Source organism: Ochotona curzoniae, unplaced genomic scaffold (genome assembly GCF_017591425.1).
Source record: "Ochotona curzoniae isolate NIBS_2020 unplaced genomic scaffold, NIBS_Ocur_1.0 contig_2688, whole genome shotgun sequence".
In the NCBI taxonomy this organism is placed as follows: Eukaryota; Metazoa; Chordata; class Mammalia; order Lagomorpha; family Ochotonidae; genus Ochotona; species Ochotona curzoniae.
This window is the reverse complement of record NW_024465553.1, coordinates 16,416,674-16,435,180: the sequence shown is the minus strand read 5'-3', so window position 1 is coordinate 16,435,180 and position 18,507 is coordinate 16,416,674. Positions and strand designations below refer to the sequence as shown.

The window sequence follows — 18,507 nt, the reverse complement described above, 5'->3', positions numbered from 1 at the left end:
TTTCTTTTTTCTTTTTTTCTGAACTGTATTCCCTTTCATTCCATGATCTCAGAATGATTTTTTGAGTCCTGATTAATGAAGTATTTCATGCTACCCTTATCTAATACACATTGCTTTCCCCTCCTTTTTTTTCAGGAAATATTTATTTCTTTTATTTCAAAGTCAGTCATGGGGAGGTTTTGGGGTATGACAGAGAGAGAAAGAGAGCTTCCATCTTCTGTTTCCATATGGGATGCCAGAACCACCGTTGGAGGCTTCGCCTATGACAGCATAGTGCCAGTGTCCCTTATTTTCCCCGTGTTATAGATGGGGGAAGTAAAGGCTGAAAGAAGTGATGTTATTGGGTTCATTCAGCAATCTGGGTGTTTAGGAATATGCAGGAGATTCCCAATAATTGATCGACAAGCTTATAGCACAGTGATGTCGGATCCCTTTTAGCAACTCTGTGCTTTCTCTTTGTTTCTTGCTGATTAGCCGCCTAGCTCGTAATTGGAAGTAGAAGCCATACCTTCTCCTCCTTAATGCTGCGTGGTACTAAAGCCCTCCAAAGAAATACTTTAATTCCATGGTTGTATTTTTTCCTGTGTCTCTGGTGTGCCAGCTTCCTTAACTGCTGATAATTCTGTAAAGATAATCAAGTCTACAGAAAAGATGAAGCTGGAAAGTGCTTCAAGAACGTGCTGCGAGGAGGCGACGCGCTGCCCCCCGGCGGTACCCAGCTTCTCTGTGTGAAATTTTGGTCAGCCTCAGATGGACTTAGCCCTGCCTCAGCCCTCCCCCTGTGTGGGAGACAGCGAATGTTTTCTTTTTTTTCCAATCCCTAGTGGTTTTTCTTTCTTTCTTTCTTTCTTTTTTAAGATTTACTTATTTTTATTGGAAAGTCAGGTATACAGAAAGAAGGAGAGACAGAGAGGAAGATCTTCCGTCCAATGGTTCACTCCGCAATTGAGCACAACGGCTGGAGCTGAGCAGTCCCTAGTGTTTTGAGGTGGGCAAAGACTTTCAAAGGGCACCGTTGGGACTCAAGGAGAGCTGGAACATTCGATGTGAGCGGTTGAACGATGCGGGAAGGAGGGGCACAGCATTGTGACTGTGGTGGGATGGGATGGAATCCTGACAGGTGAAGTGGCCTGAAGGAAGGTTAAGCCAGCGATGAGCTGCACTCATGTCATTGAGTCACCTTCTGGAGTGTCTGAGCAACTGGAAGCACCAAGACATGGAGAGAATTTCTTTGGGATTGCAGCAAAAAGCAGCCAATGTTTGTGGTTACATGTTTTCAACTCCCATCACATGTTCTAAACTGCAAAACCTGCAAAGTGATATAATCTTGATGCTGTAAGAATCTAAAGCACCTACATCCTATTGGGAAGTCAGCCCCACCCCTCTTTCAATCTGTCTTACTTAGAATTAAAAATCCACCAGATTGCTGTTCCTAGGGATCTGAACTTGCCTTAGATGTCAGTTGAACTTCTAGTGTCTGGGTAACAGGGTGGTTGGTACTTAATGCATTGCTGAGCCAGGGAGGTGCTGTGGTTCCCTCACTCTTACCTTCTTCCTCTCTTCCTGTCAAATAAATTGATGAAAGGGAGTGTTTTGGAAGCATGTGTGCCCGTGGCGGGGCAGTTGAGGAGGTCCAGAGGGGCTGGAGTTGGGATTGCTCACCAGGTCTCACTGGGTGTTGGGAGGGAATGCAGCCGGCTCTGCTCTTTGTGGTTACCGCTGTTCATGAACAGAAGAATGTGACGAATTAGCCCAGCTCTGCGGTGAGAAGTGGGAGGCAGGGAATCCGAGGCAGGCCTGGCCCTCTCCTTACAGGCAAGTGTGAGATTTCAGGACTCGGCTATCATTAGGAGCAGCTCCAGTTCTTCCAGCCTGGGAGTTTAATCAAAGGAATAACAGCAGACCACCCAGGCGAGGGCCAGAAGGCGAGCGAATGTGCTGTGTCAGGCCCTGCTCGCTGGCCAGCCAGTGCCCGCGGTGTGGCCAGGCCTCCTGCAAATGTGCTGACAGATACAGAGCAGGGAGGAGACACTTAGCACGATTCCTATTTTTCATTTAGATGGAGAGCAGGAAAGGAAAGTATTGCCTGCCTTTCACTTTGTCATTCTTTAGCCTTTTATTTTCCCAGCTAGTCCTAGAGAAGGATCCAGGCAAAGGTACTGAGTGTCTGACCCGAGACACTTGCTCACACAACCCCTCTTGCTGTGTGTGGAGGGACTCCTTGTGCCCTCTCCTGCTGTGCCAGCTGCCAGCATAAAGCTGCCCTGTGGCTGTGCACCAAATCTCAGTCTCAGAAACGCTGCTTTTAAGGTAGAGTGGTTTCTGATGTTCTCCAGGAGTAACCAGATGACACACCCTCAGAACCTCCTTCTTGCTGCCTTAGTGTATCTGGCCATCCTGGGACTACTACTGTACTTCTATGCTAGGAGTTGTGGGCTGTAGGCTCATTCTAGACTCCTTGGCCCCACATTCTCTTGGTAGCAAGAGTTGCTGTTTGTTTTATGCCTTTCTCAATTTTGGAAGTGTATAAACTCTTTGAGTCGGTGAAACCTTGGAAAAGCTGCTTAATCTGCATCCATGGATTTCCTCATCTGTATAACAGAGTTGTTTCAGTAGCAGGGCTCTCTCCTACATCCCTGGGCCTCACTGTTCTCGGACCCAACTCTAGTTGACCCAAATTCCCTAGCACTTCTGTGTCTCTTGAGACTTTGACCTCCCATTTCCTTTAATGCCTTGTTGCAGTCTCTTGTTTCAAAGAATCTTCTTTTACTCTGCCATCCCCTGAGTGCTTGCAGCCTGACTTCACTCTCACCATTTGCCAAGCTCTCTTAGCTCACACAAATGATGCTGAAATCGCCAGCTTCAGCCACCTGCCTTTGGTGCCCATCCTCCATCAGGCTGCAACATTCTTACTGATTACCTCCCACCCGTGCATGCCCCTTAGGTTCGCTAACACTTTTGGCCATTCCTCTGAGAGTATTCATACCTTCATCTTTATCAGCATTGTTGAGAAATCTAATATGTAAGAGAGCAAGTGTCCAGAGCTGATGTTGGCCACTCTAATTGCAAAAGTCTAGGTGGCACCTGGGCCTCCGTGCCCTGGTTCTTGGAGGTGTCCTCCAGGAGAACTCTGTATTCCAGGCCTTGATCCTTAGAAAATCTCTTTTGTTGCTCTGGTTCCCTTGCAGGGGCAGGGATACACTTTCTTTTCCTGTAGCTTCATCTGTGCTTCTCTGTGCACATTCTCCAAAATATTCATCTTTAGTTTTCATCTCTGTGCACGTGGCAGATGTAGATATCCAGCTTCTCACTGGATATTTCCACCTGTCTGTATTGATCAGCATCTAAAATATTTGTGTATTTTAAAAACAGTCAGCAAAGCAGTTAGCGTTTCAGACCCTGCCGATTCTCTGCTCTTTGTCATCTGTACTGGTGACATTGAGGCTCCAAGGGCTTAGGGGTTTCTAATTGGGACTCCTGATCTCATCCTTTCTTTGCCCAGCAGTTTCCAAGCCTCGCACATGCTGTCTTGCCAGTGTCTCTGACCTATGTCTCTTTCCCATTTCTTCCACCTGTCTTGTTTTATTCACAGACAGCTGCAGTGACCTCTAAAGTCACCTCCCAGCCTGTCCACCCTAGTCTCTGCTCCAAAGGACTTTTTCTGAATCCCAAGTCTGATCATGAGAATCATCTGCCGCAAACTCCTGAGACGTCGTGTTGCCTGCGGAGTGTAACCCAGGCTAGGAAATAGCACTTCGAGCCTTCCTGTCACACCTGCTGCAGGAGGCTTCTCCAGCCCATTTCAGTGAGGCTGAATCAGAACTTCTGCTAGTTGCTGTGGCCTGGAGCATGTGGTCCTTGCCTGGCTGACATTCCTGGCACCACATCTCATGCACACCTGTGACCCACTCAGAATGGGTGCCACTTAACTCGTCTGTGTGCCAATGCCCTTGTTACTGGCATGCTGTGGGTGGGTGTCAGAGTGGGTCTTGCTCTCCTTTGATAGACAGTGAGTGCCTTAAAGAGCAGTGGCCTTTGTCACTGACCCACCTGACTCACAACCGGTACTGTTGCCCTCCAGCTCTATGGGAGGAAGTCACCAACCAGACCGGAAAAAAAGTGGGGGAAAAGCTTGAATTGCCTCTGCACTGAACTTCTACTTAAAATAATATACTACAACAGCCATTTCTATGACATTTAGATGATCTTAAGTATTATAGGTCACCTGAGACAGTGTCAAATATTCAAGAAGATGATCATCAGCTGTGTCCAAGCTGTGGCATTTGGTTTAAGGAACTTCAGAACTTCTTAGATTTGGTTATCTCAGGAGAGCTCTGAACCAGTTCTCTGTGGATATAAGGGATGACTGTACCGAGTAAATGTACTGATTGGGAGGATGGTTGTGGGTGAGGTCATCTCGCTTTTCACTGGTTCCTTCCAGCATGGGATATATACTATACCTTCAATAAATGTTTTTCAACAAATAAATGAGAACCCCCTCCTGCCGCAGACAAAAGTCATGCTTCTGTCTTTTGTGCTTCTCCAGTCCTTTGCTAGTCACTCTGTAGAACAAATCTGTGAAAGTTATTTCTGTCTCTTCTTTCCTGTTCCGCTCTAAGGCATGTGATGGCTGTGCTTTCCAGCCATCACCCAGGGCAGGATTCAGCACGTGGTAGCTACTTAACACATGCTTGCTAAACCAAAAAGAATTTTCCTTCTGCATTTTGCCAATTTTATTGCCTTTTTCAAAACTTTTGCTGTTTTACTTTTTTTTTTAATTGGAAAAAAATCACACCTGGCCACCACACTAAAGCAGCTGATACTAATCAGATGCCTACTTTGTCCTAGACACTGTGCTGAGAGCTGTGCGTGCAGTTATCTCTTCAACTCTGAGATTGGTGCTTTTCCATTTAATTTTTCTGAGAGAAATAAGAGAGAGCATATGCTCCTGTCTGCTGATTCACTCCTCAGATATAAATTGCAATGTCTTGGACTAGAGCCAGGTCAAACAAAGCTAGAAGCTGGGTGCCAGGTACCCAACCCATCATTTGGGGCATTACTGTTACTTCCTTGGGTCCACAGTAATAGGAAGCTGTAGTCAGGGAGCCAGAGCTGGGGATCAAACCCAGGTCCTTTGATATGAAACGTGCTAGGCTGAAACCCTGCCACTCAGGAACCTGTTGTTTACTAGTGAAGTTGAAGAAGTAGAAGCTGATGTCCTAATGACTACTGAGATCACAAATGATTATACCCGGACTCCAACCCAGGCATATTTGACGTCAGGGCTTTTGCCACCTCTTTCTGTTTAAATTCAGGACTCAACACCTCCCTAATATTAGGCTGGTGTGATTTATCTGAAACTGTCAGCCTGTTGTTCCCTTGGAGCCTCGCTCTAGAATTGAAGCCAACAAGGCCCAGCCCAGGTTGCCTAGCAGCTAAAGCCTTGCCTTACACGCACCAGGATCCCATATGGGTACCAGTTTGAATCCCGGCAGCCCCACTTCCCATCCAGCTCCCTACTTGTGGCCTGGGAAGGGCGCCAAGGACAGCCCAAAGCCTTGGGACCCTGCACGTGCATGGGAGACCCAGAAAAGTCTCCTTGCTTCAGATTGGCTCATTTCTAGCCGTTGCAGCTGCTTGGGGAGTGAATCATGGATGGAAGATCTTTCTCTGTCTCTCCTCCTCTCTATATATCTGACTTTGCAATAAAAATAAATCTTAAAAAAAAATAGAAAATATCTAAAAAAAAAAAAAAAAAAAAGAATCACTGAAGCCAAACCTGTGTTTGAATCTGTGTGGGGAAATGAGAAATTGATCAGGCTGAGAAGCATCCATCAGTTATGTGAGCACCCCATCAGATTGTTGGTGGTGTGGGTAGCTGGTTCTTCAGGCAGGTGAGTCCTAGCCTTGTGGAGGTGCACTTAGCATGGATCTGTATGTCCTGGCAGCCATGGCTCCTATCCACTCACAAAGGTGAACCTGTAAGCTGGGAATTGCCGAGAGATCCAGCCGTCTTGTCAGGCTTCCCAAGAATGTCTTTGGCAAATCTTGATGTGGAACTCTTTCTGGGTCAGGAGCCCTCCATGGGTGTGGATATTCTATGAATGATGCACTTGAAGAGAATTCAGTGCTCGAGATTTGAGACTACAGGATCCCTTCCTGGTCCCGTCTTAAAGCATAGTTCCGATTGTAGCCATTATATCCTGGTGATGGCAGGTTCATTTGATCATCATTTAGGAGCTGAAAAAAAAAACTGCCTTAAAGCAGGTATGTTTTCAGTTATCGTGGCTAGCAGGTTCAGATCTTGAAGTACCCTTGCCTACAGCAATGTTCAAAATGCAACCATGTGTACATTCCCACTGGGTGATCAAAGAGTAACTCTGGGGAGAATTCTGTTTTTTGTCTCTGGTTGAGCCTATCCTCTAAGGTTTTACCAGTTATGGAAATCTTGGAATGAGTGCCAAACTGGCACTTTGGGTTCCCTTTTTCCTTCATCTTGGTCCACTGGTATTGTCTGTTCTGGGATTGCCTTTTACTCTAGCGTTACGTTCTGAAGCGATGTTTCCCAGCTGCAGGTCCCTTCTGCCTGGAGGAGCGAATGCCTCCATGCCTGTGCAGTCAGTCCGGTAGTGCTGGACACGCCCTTCCATGTGAGCATCAGATGATATGGATATAGTGCAAGGATGGTATGAATTCACATCTAGGCAATAATTGTAACTTCATGTCAGCCCAAGACTTCTAGGCTTTTGGGGGAGACAGAGATCCCTTTTAGAAGGAAAGCCGTGTTCTTCATCCTCCTGATAAAAAGAGAACACTCAGACTCAGCACTGTGCATTCAATTACAGAGAATTTCTAGAAGCCTCCCAGCCAGGCTCCCTCTTGTCACCCCTGGGCCGATGGTCTCCAGGGTAGTGTATTAATGTCAATAATCTAGTCCAAACTCCAAATCTGTGACCGTATTTTTTTTTTTTGCTTCACACATTCTTGACATATTTCGGTCAGGATCCCCTGGCTAGTCTGTTATCTCCTGGAGGGCAAGGGTTAGTTTTTCCTTTGTTCTAGCCAATGCTCAATAGCATGCCAGGCCCGGTGTAGGTGCCTGGTAACTATTTGTTGAATTAATGCTGTAATCTTTTGAAAATCATTCCTAGTCTGCCTGAGAAAAAAATTCTCTCTCTTTTCTGGTATGGATCAGGCTGTAATAAAGAAAATTGAGCTCTAACAAACTGTACTGAAACCATCACCAGTTGTTCACCTGTTACATGGTGGTTAATTAAATCTGTGCTGTTGGATTCCCACTTCCATTTTGTTACAGAAGAAACTTAAAATTTGTGGCCAGCCTCAGTGAGCCTCAGGTTAGTCTGAATGAATTGTTGCAAGTGGTTTGTCAGGCCTTGGCAGTTTGAAGCAACTGACATGCAGACCAGAAACAGCTCTGTGTGTCACCCAAGACTTCCAGCCCAGTCAGGGTAACCCTTGAAATCATGCAAGACACCAGTCAGGGCAACACTCACCTTCCCCAGCTCTGATTACTGAGCATTTTATCTCCTCCAATCGCATAGTCCCTCCTTTGTGGACGGGGGGGGGGGGGGGGGGGGGGGGGGGAGCGGGGGGGAGTAGTAATTTGACCTTGTAATTGCCTTGCTACCTTGCTAGTCTTCTGGTGATATTCGCCATTTTGCTGCTCCCTGGTGAAACTGCCCACTGGGTACTACGTGTGTGTGTTATAGGAAGGAGGGTCCAATCCTGCAGAATTGATTAGTAGGCCCGGTTTGGGTGAAGTCCACTTAATGCATGTCCTATATGTGGTTAGCACTCTGTGGGTTCTGCATTTGCAGATTCAGCCAACCATGGATCATAACTAGTTGGGAGAATAACTCGTGTCTGTAGCAACAATGTGTCAAAGATATGTAGAAAGTTTTCTTGTCACCATCCTGTAAACAATACAACAGAAAGAGCTACTTAGAGAGTTTCAGCTCTAGTAAGCAATGTAGAGATGATTTAAAGGATCACAGTGCATGTGTGTCACCTAATTGTCCATGCAAATGTTATACCATTTTGTGTAGGGAATATTAGCACCCTGATTTGAGTATCTGCTGGCAGGAGGGGCTGTCCTGGAGTCCATGCCCTGTGGATACTGCTGGAATATAGGTGCCTTTGGTCCTGCTGGGAATGGGACAATAAGACACAGCCTCTCTTAAAGGAGCTTGCTGTCTGTGGGGTCAGATAGGCAAGTAAACTTGAACCTATTACACAGTCAGTGTCAAGCATGGCATGAAGCTTGGCATTAACAACTCCAGAATTTCTTTTACAACTTTTTTTTTAATATTTATTTTTATTTTTATTGGAAAATCAGATTTATGGAGAGGAGACACAAAGATCTTCCATACACTGGTTTACTCCCCAATTTGCTACAATGGCCAAAACTGAGCCTAGGGTTAATCAGGCACACTCACAGAGGCAGGTACTAGTGCTGGCTCTGTATGCTGGGAGAGTTGAGGCCTATGATTTTTTTTCTTGGTAGTTCCTGTTGCCTTCCCATACATCTACTAAAAACCTCACCATCTCTAAATGTGACTTTGGACTTTTTGTTCTTTGGTGGGGCTGGAACTTGCTATGCTTGTGGCAAATTAAACATTGATTTAGAGACAGTTGTGGCTAGAATCCAGAACTCAGTACCTTGAGATTAAAAGAGGATGCCCAGGGAGGCACTTCCAGGAAAAAGCCTTCTGTTAATTCCTGTGTGCAGATACTGGCTGCAGTGACCTGGGATGGCAGTGTGTGGTCCAGAGAGAGAGAGAGAAGGACATTGTCCATCTGCTGGTCTTCATGGCCACAGTGGCCAGGATTGGGTTAGGCTGAAGCCAGCTTCATCCAGGTCTCTCACATGCATGCAGGGGCCCAAACACTTGGGCCATTTTCTGCATTTTTCTAGGATCATTAGTAAGGGAGCTGGAACAGATATGGCATACAGAGGACTTGAACCAATGCTGCTATAGCATTCTGGCATCGTAGACACAGCAGCTTTACCCACTGTGCACAGCAGTAGCCCCATGACTTTCCCTTCCATCTTGCCTTACCAACTGCATGGGAAGACACACACAAAAAGCAGCCAATCTGCAAAAAGCACGTCATCAGTGAACACCTGCGCTCACAAGTGTTTCTCATTAGATTGCAAAGCCAGGGTCTCACTCTTAGGCCTCGCACCTCTCCTGGCCTAAGGGAGAAAGGAGAAGAGGCCAAAAAACCCAGTCTTTGGCCAGTCATCTGTCTATCCTGCCTTCTGCCGACATGAGCCCCTCGCCATCCTTGCTGGAGAACAATGCGAAGTTGCCTTGCTTTACCTACAACCCTGTTCTAGCACTGTTCTATCGGCAGCCTGAGCAAGCACCTGTCCTCTGCTGACAGTTACTCATCTGGCATTCAAAAGCCTCCCTGAAGTCTTTTTCTGTCTTTTCATGACTTACATTGTTTCAAGCTTTCACCACATTCAATAACTCTGCCTTCCTCAGAGTCTCTGTCTCTCTCTGCATTGTTACTTTGTCTTTCCCTGACTCCCATCTCTTCCTGAGAGTCCATGTCAGAGGCTATCCTGCAATTTCCTTAGCACTGCCATGTTCTGGAGGTCTTGAATATTGCTTTTGATTTAGGCATTTTTCTCTCCTGGTGGATTTTAAATGCCCACATGGCTTGATGATGGAGGCCCCAGTTCTGTCTGGGGGCACATACTTTAGGGTTTTACCCAAGGCCCTGCCTATGTTAGGCAGTTCAGTGATGATTTATTGGGCTTTCTTTTGATCATTCAGGACTGTAGCCTGTCTAGAGCACATGTCTCTAGTGACAGGCTTGTAGTTAGGTCTGTCCCAGACCCTCTTCTTGGCAAATGGTGAGAATAGGACCCATCCAGGCAATACCATCATATTTTAATTATAGCACTGGCAACAGAATTCCTCTTTTAGCAAATGGCAGTAACAAGCAGTAACACTCGGGCAGGCCAGGCCCCGGAAATTGGCCTCCTCCCTATGTTTCTCCTACCCCCTCTTCAATCCATCACCTGTATTTATTCCCGCTGTAATTTAAACACCTGTCTAGATGGAATGCATGTGATGCGTTCCTACCCCACACAGTCAGATATTTGCTCACCTGCCTTATTCGGAAGGCTTCCTCTAAAATAAACAGTGTTTTTGGTACTGGAAGAAAAAATGCACTGAGGTCACCGTGGCAATGGACATGAGGCAGGGAATGGGTGAGAAACATCTGGATGAGTGACTCCAAAAGAGTGGGAGTGGAGGAGGAAAACAAGATGTGAGGGAAACATCTGCCAAGCAGGCCCCAAACTCCGGTGTAGGTCTCGTGATGACCCTGTTTCCCGCGGGCAGCTCTCCTTAGCTAACCAGTGAGGGAAGACAGCGATGGAAGTATGGCTAGCAAACAAATTGTTTTTAGCTGCAATGTTTTTTGGATTTTTTAAAAATGAATATCGTTTGTTAAGGCAGCCAGACAAGTAGTCTTGGAATTTTTACATCTGTACCCAACAGTTTCACCAGTTTTGTATCCTTGGCATATTTATTGGTTGCTGCTTTGACCATCAGAGCCTCTGAACAGTACCAGAAAATGGGGGCACCTAAAGACCCTGATGAAATACCTCTCCCTCTCCCTTCTCAGAGGAGGGAAAGTGTTGCAGGGTTCCTCTTTGATCATCCCTCCTCTCTCTCTCCACCATCCCTTATAACAAGTGTTGCTCCGACTTCACAGAATGAGCACATTAGTTGTGGATCTCACTAAATGCATATTTGGGTGGCTGGGACTGGGCTGAGATGCTGCTGGCGTTAGAACAAGTCCCCGCAAAGGTAAATGTTGCTGATCCCCAGAGCGAAGTGGTAAGAAGCATTGGTGGTACCAGGTAGCAGAAGTTACAGTGACCAAAAATATAAGGTGAAAAGAGCTTGCATCAGGAATACCAGGCATCAACATGTAATGGGTTAACTATGCACATATCACACATGTACTGTGCTTAGAGCAATACCTGGAACAAACTTAAGTGTTCATTAGATCTAGCCACCATCCAAGTTAATATGATTTTATTACCACTGTTATTAGAATCGAATCTAAAAGTCATCTTTTCATAAAATTAATTGTGGTGGGACATTTTGAAGGTCCAAACAGAATTCTGAATGTCTTGAATGCATTTACTGCCTTTTGCACAGGAAGATATTGGTATCTTTTATCGATCAGGTTGGTAATTGACTTACATTCCATTAATTAAAATGGATTTTGAACTCTCCACTGTCTTACTCCCAGACAGACCCCTCTGTGACTAATGGCAGGTGTTTGCAAGTTGACCTTCCTAAATTTAGTAGCACAGACTCTGTTGATTGGTCCTGAGAAGGCCAGCTGGCCCTGTGGTTACAATTTCTACTTTAATAACCTCTAAAATCGTTAAAATGACTAACCACCAGCTTTGTGTGTTGTGTTACCTCTGTATATACTGCAAGCTGGCCTTCTATAAAAGTCTCTTGTGTTTCCACATTAATCACCATTGCTTATAAGATGCATGTAAGCTATGGTGATGGTCCCACCTGTCCTGTCAGGAAAAGCACCTGCAGGTCTGGTCCCTGATTGCCTGGCCTAGAGAGTTAATAGTGTTCTGATGTTGTGCTGGGGGATTTGGCCTCCATTTACTAGGCAGGAGCAGGTGGTTCTAGGGTCAAAATGACGCTTGGATCCATGTAGCCTAGTACCGCCTTCCATACACGTAAAATTCAACCAGATATGGGCAGCGCTGTAGGGCTGTGACAACCAAAGGGATAACCATTAGCTGCATCTAGCTTTTAAAATTTCAGTTACATAAACTTTAACATCCAGCTCCTCATTTACTCCAGGCTACTTTTCAAGTATATAACACCCACACGTGGCTGCTGGTTTCTGTGTCGGGCAGGGCACATCACAGACACTTTCCATCACAGAGCATTCCTTTGGATATTGCTGTTCCGGGACAACTGTTGTGATTGGTCAGGGAAGGCGGCTTGCAGAACTGTGCAAAGAAGATTGTGAGGCCACAGTCAGGTTGGCCGTGAATTGGTTGTTATCACTGTATGTCCTAGGAAGACGGCTGGGGAGGCTTGGGAGTGGCGCTTGAGGCATGTGTAGTTACAGGTAAAACCACAGGAATGAACATTTAAAATGGGGGCGGGGGGAGGCAGGTAGCCATTATTTGGTAGCAGGAATCCATTGGGAAGAAATTTGAGGCTCTTTTAGTTTTCTCATTCCTTAGTTTTATTTAGGAAGTACCGTTTTTACTATTTCTCAAAATAACAGTGAAGCTTTGCTTTTGTGTCAGAATTAAACAGTGGCTTCAGAGCTTCCTTATTTGTGAAATAAAGAATAGATGTTATATTAATAAACAAAATCCATCATCAAAATTAGTTTCAAGTTCATGCCACTTTCTCCTCTACCTGCCAAGAAACAACTGTAAATCCTTTTCTTTGTCTCACTTTCTTTGGTATTCTCTGATGAAGGATAACAAGTGGAAAATGAAATGTAGGGAAAGAAGAAAAAGTTGGTATCATTTTTATCAATCCCTGCATAACTGTTTTCACAAATTGTGGTCTGGGGGTTGGTGTTATGGATAAGCTATCAGTTGCAGTGCTGGCATCATGTATTTAAATGCCCTCTAATCCCAGCAGCTTCCCTTAAATGACCAAATACTCAAGGCCCTGCCACCGTGGGGGAGACCCAGATGGAGTTCCTGCCTCCTGCTTTGACCTGGCCCAGACCTAGCTGTTATGGCCATTTAGGGAGAGAGGGTCTTACCCTTACGCTCCCTCTTTCTCTATCACTCTGTCTTTAAAATAAATAAATCATTAACAAATAAAATTTTGAGGACTCGGTACAATAACCTAGTGGCTAAATCCTTGCCTTGCATCTGCCAGGATCCTGTATGGGCACTGGTTTGTATCCCGGCTGCTCCATTTCCCTTCCAGCTTCCTGCCTGTGGCCTGAGAAAGCAGTCAAGAATGGTCCAAAGCCTTGGGACCCTGCACCCACATGGAGACCCAGAAGGAGCTCCTGGCTTCGGATCAGCTCAGCTCCGACCACTGTGGCCACTTGGGGAGCGAGCCAGCAAATGGAAGATCTTTCTGTCTCTCCTCCTCTCTGTAAATTCGAATTTCCAATAAAAAGAAATAAATCTTTAAAAAAAAATAAGATTTTGAGATCTGTATCTGATACTGTTTTCAAAAACTTAGTTATATCTCATTGCTGAGGGTCATCTGCAGTAATGCACAAGTGATGCAAGGACGTTTAGTACATGTCACATAATGAGTGTTCAATGCATGTTAGGTGTCAGGATGTAAATCATGTTTATGTCAGAGACAGCCTTGCCGAAAGATAGAAGATTTGCCAAATCTACTTCCCATCCACTACTCTCCTAACTATACCATTTATACTAAACATGGTCAAGTGTGCCTATTTTGTTTATTTTATTTCTAATCCACTGTAAATGATTATTAATCCTCCTGAAGATTTTTGGCACAGCTGCCTGTGGCTGTAATCAGAGGAGCAGTTATCATGGAGAACTTTGTCAGTGAGCAGTGCTGTTACAAGCGCATGATCCTGTCTGATGGTTTAAAGCTGGGGATCAGGGCAGCAAAGAGGAGGGACTGGTAAGCGGCAGGAGTGAGTCAGCCCCAAGGGAGCCTGATTCATTGTTGCAGCCTGACCTGTATGGTCTCTAGGGTGTAGGACAAAGGACAAAGCACTTCAGAAAGACTAGGGGCCAGAGAGGCACCATGACCCAAATTTGCTAAATCTGTCTTCCCTGTCTTTAGTTAGCCTTTTCGCTCCCCGTGGTAGCAGGAGGGACGAGGGTCAGAAACGATAAATTGTGCTGGTCTTGGAGGCTGCTGCTCAGGCCTGGTCCACACTGGAGGGTGCAGCCAGTGCCCCAAACCCCAGCCCACGCAGAATGCAGGCGCCAGAGATGGCTCCTGACCTGTGGGAAGCAACTTTCTTTCCAAGAGAAATATTTTGAGTCCTATGATTGGTGTGAAGACACAGTCCTGAACTGTTTTCACTTACTGAGTTCTGTAACTAGGAATGAAACACTATGGTGTTGCTAAAAATGACTTTGCTTTTTTTCCCCACCCCAGGATGTTCAGGTTTTTTTTTTTTTAAATCCAAAATTCTCTGATTTGCAAATGTTGGAATTATTTAGTACCTGGGTCGTATTCCAGGATGTCACCTGCCTCGGGCGCTCCGTGTCCTGCATTCTGGCTGGCACAACTCCTGCGTATCTCTCACACCCGAGACCCTGCACTCAGCGTCTTCAGGGCACCCACTCTGCTGTCCCCCAGTTCTCCCGACTCTGTGCACAGCACCTCACAGCTGTGTTTGTTCTGGAAGCATTAACACACATGCTTGGGATTGCTTGGACAATGCAGACAGCATGTTCAGTGAAGAAAACCAATCCCACAGGTGCCACTTATGTTCAGGATTTTCATTTCCAGTCTACAGCAGTGTGTTCCCGTGCAGAAGTGTGTGTATGGATATAAGCAAATTTGGATCTATTATCTATATAATATTGTTCTGTGATTTTTTTTTAGCTGGGGACATCAACATCTTTCTATTATCATTAAGTATTTATGAAAGAACTGTCCCTCATGGGTAGAATAATACTCATGTGTTGTTAGCCATTCAGTCGTCTCCATTTTTCCATATTAAAAATATGCTTGGTCTTTAATCTCTGTACACAGGATAGTGTATTGAATAAGGGCATAGACATTGGAGCCCACTATCCCAGGGTTCAAATCCAAGTTTCCCTTTCACTGCTAGACACCAGTGCAGTCCTAGGCTTCAGTTTCCTACCTTGTATCCTGAGGATCGTAGTAATACTTCATATCAAACTTTGCCACTGTCAGAGAAATGTGTGTATGTGCTATTTACACTGACCATGACACTGAGCATAAGATCTGATGGTTATTAGCAGGGGTGGTAATAGTCAACACCATTAATAAATATAGAAACTTTTTCACATACTTTCTAGAGTCTAATTTGTAGCACCAGAGTATACAGATGGAATCTGTTCTAGTGATGCATGACCAAATTAATTTCTAGGAAGATTCCACCAATTTGTAGTAACACCTGTAATAGAAGTATTTCTCTAATCTCTCACCACCTTCCGTCATTGGAGATTATCTTTTATAGTTGTGCATCAATGCAATGCACACAAGTAGTGCCATTTAGCTTGTATTTATTTGTAATTTGCTTTACTTTCTTATTATTTACTATTACCAGATGAAAAAACAAGTTGTAAATATTTAATTGGTTAGTCATAGTCTTCTCTATGTATTATTATTTTTTTTTAGGTCAGGGCTCATTTTTTCCACCGTCTATCTTTTATTTTTTAAGATATTTGAAACGTATAGTAGGAGTAACAGAGAGGGAGAAAAAGAGAGAGACAGAAAGCTTCCCTTTGCTGGTTCACTTGCTGAATGACTGCAAATGCCAGATTGAAGTCAGGAATCCGAAATTCTGTTCTGGTCTCCTACATGGGTAGCAGAGCCCCAAGGACTTGGACTGTCTTCTGCTTTCCCGGGCATGTTAGCAGGGAATTGGATCAGAAGCAGAGTGGTCAGGACTTGAACTGGTGCTGTGATGTGTGATGTGTCCCTGCACACAGCAGCTTAACTGCTACACCATCGTATCAGCTCCTGCCTTTTTTCCTAAACCTGTGAGTTCTTTATAGTTTTGATAATAACTATGTATAACTAACATTAATGGACACCTGGAACTTTTGAATGTGAAAGTAAAGACCACAAAAGCTAGGTCTTTGCCTCTTTAAAAAAAATTTTTTTTTTGCAACATAGCCTGGCAGAGTGGAAACTCAGTAAATCCTTGTTGTTTTTGTAGCCCTTTGTTTTTCACGGGACTAGCACAGAGCAGTGCCTTGCCTGCCGTAGGAGCAGAGAAGCATTTTCTAACTTGGCACCCACCCATGGCCTCTGCTCTGTGTGCACAGCAGCCGACTGTTCCGGGCGCCGTGGTCCCAGCCCCCGCCTCAGCTCAGATGAGTCAGCATCTCCTGGACTTGGCTTTGATTGTTCCCACATGTTTGCACCGGTCCTTTTCTAAAGTGCTGTAAACTCAGGTGATCTCCCTGCCTTCGTTTCTAGGTAACAAACCTGAATTTGGCAAGTGGCATCATGAACAGAAGCAGTGCTTCGACACCCCCAACCCTCAGACCCGTCCTCAGCCCCAGTGGGCCAACATGGTCCATGCAGCCAGACCCCCACACTCCCGAGAGCCACTCCAGCCCGCCCGGAACCAGGTACGTGCAGGGCCCCAGCGCTGATGTGGGCTATGCAGGGCTGACCTGTGTCCTCAGAGTGGCACATGCGCTTTCTGCACCCACCCAAGTCCTGTGGGCCTAACCTCTTTTTTTTTTAAAGATTTATTTATTTTTATTACAAAGTCAGATATACAGAGACGAGGAGAGACAGAGAGGAAGATCTTCTGTCCGATGATTCACTTCACTTCCCAAGTGACCACAATGGCTGGTGCTGTGACGATCTGAAGCCAGGAGCCAGGATCCTCTTCCAGGTCTCCCACGTGGGTGCAAGGCTTTGGGCCATCCTCTACTGCTTTCCCAGGCCACAAACAGGGAGCTGGATGGGAAACAGGGCTGTGGGGATTAGAGCCGGCGCCCATATGGGATTCCGGCGTGCTCAAGGCTAGGACTTTAGCCACTAGGCCACTGCACTGGGCCCTAATCTCTTGTTTTGTAAGACAGTTGTCAATAAAGATAAATGAAAAGGAAATATCTGAAGCTGCTGAGCAAACCACGTCGACTGAAGGCATGAGAATTTATGCTCGAAGTTGTTGATTAGAATCCTTGTTTATGGTTAGCATTCTCATCTACTGCGCCTTGTCTCCTCTCTGGTTTTTTATAGGGGAGGGGTAGATTTAAATAGGTATTTATACCTTGTCCTGTATTGGATTCTGCTTTTGAAGGATGTACTTATGTTTCCATCTAGGATATGTAATCAGACTCAGTCAGACCCAGGAGTAATGTTCATTTGGGAAGTGAGAAGGAAATTTCTTGTATATATTGAGAGATGTGGCAGAGGATAAACTCCAAATAGGTTCTGGCCATAAAAGAAGCAGTTAAAAAGAAACTATTGTGCTGAATTCTGGTCTCCATATTTTAAGCACCTCTACGTATTTTTTTTTTTAAAAAAGTGAATCCCAATTTATCAAATGTGGATTCATTTGCACCAGTCCCTGAGTCCCATGAGCTGCTCAAGAACAACATTCCAGTAGAGTCTTCTGAGCAGCCGCGCGCGATAAGCCGGAGGAGACATCCTGATCCCCGCGCCCATACATCCTGCCTCTGCTGCTTTGACACTGCCTGCCCTGATCTTGGGCGAGACAGTGGAGGATCTAGGCAAGGAAGGAAGACCTAGCTGTTGTCAAGTAAGGGTTATTACTTAAAGATCTCATCTGTAAATCATGCACGCTCTCCATGTGTAACAGAAAGAGAGCATATTGTGCCTTGCACTGGCCCCATGTTTCTCATACCCATGGGTCCTTATGGACAGGGTGAAAAAATTCATCTCAATGGAGGAATGAAGAGACAGTCGTGAGGAGGGAATCAAGACCAGAAACCCTCCACACAGTTCTCTTCACGGGAACCGTCTGTTTCGGGTGATTTATAATCTACAGAGTAACCGCATTCCTAAAACATAAGTCGTAAAAATGAAACTCTGTTTATACCACAGAGCTTTATTTTCCGTGTAAAATGTTTCCAAATATTCCATTTTCATTTTCAAATCATGGCCTTGTTTCTATGGAAAACATTTTCACTGCAGTCTTGGCCATATTATCTCGTATGACAAGGCTACAGGCATTTTCCATACTGTAAACAAGATGTCAGAGCTACACATTCTGGAGAAGACCATTAGCACTTTTTATGCTTGTAGGTGGAATGAGGAAAAAGGAAAGGAAAAAAAAAAAAAGCAACCCACAAACTTTTAATGAAGTTGTATATGGCAAGGCTGAGAGCTTTCTCCTGGCAGCACCTGGCAGTACCGAGACCCAAGGTGGCAGATCTGTCAGGTTCAGAGTGGCCTTGTGCCTGCCAGGCCGTGTCCTCAACACTGCCCTTCCGTGGCACCTTGCAGGGCTCTCATCAGAACCATAGCAGTGTCATAGAGCAGCCCCCCATGACATTGCCTTTCCCTCGACATTGTTCTTTTCCCTCCTGAAGATGGCAGTTCCTCCCAGCAGCCCTCATTTATCCTCCTCTCCAGCACAAGGCCCAGCTTCGGATCTGTTTCTATTCCAGAGTGGCCTTGAGAAATCTGCTTCTGCCCTCAAGTAACCTCTGGTTGCCAGAAGGGCTTAGAGGCTCGGCCTGGACAGTCCAGTTCCACACAGAGTTCCCAGGGGCCGTTGCATGGCGGCAGCACTGCACACGTTCTCAGAGGTCCTTCCAGACCAGGCTGCAAT

The 18,507-nt window shown here is 45.4% G+C and overlaps 1 protein-coding gene across 2 annotated transcripts in view; it reads left to right on the top strand.

Moving 5' to 3' along the window:
* The window catches only part of TTLL5 (tubulin tyrosine ligase like 5), a 213,114-nt gene that overhangs the window by 101,194 nt on the left and 93,413 nt on the right, over positions 1-18,507 (top strand). For both annotated transcript variants that reach the window (XM_040975261.1, XM_040975259.1), the window contains one exon: positions 16,173-16,327. In XM_040975261.1, coding sequence (XP_040831195.1) covers positions 16,173-16,327 — 155 coding nt within the window. The remainder of the gene's footprint in view (positions 1-16,172; positions 16,328-18,507) is intronic.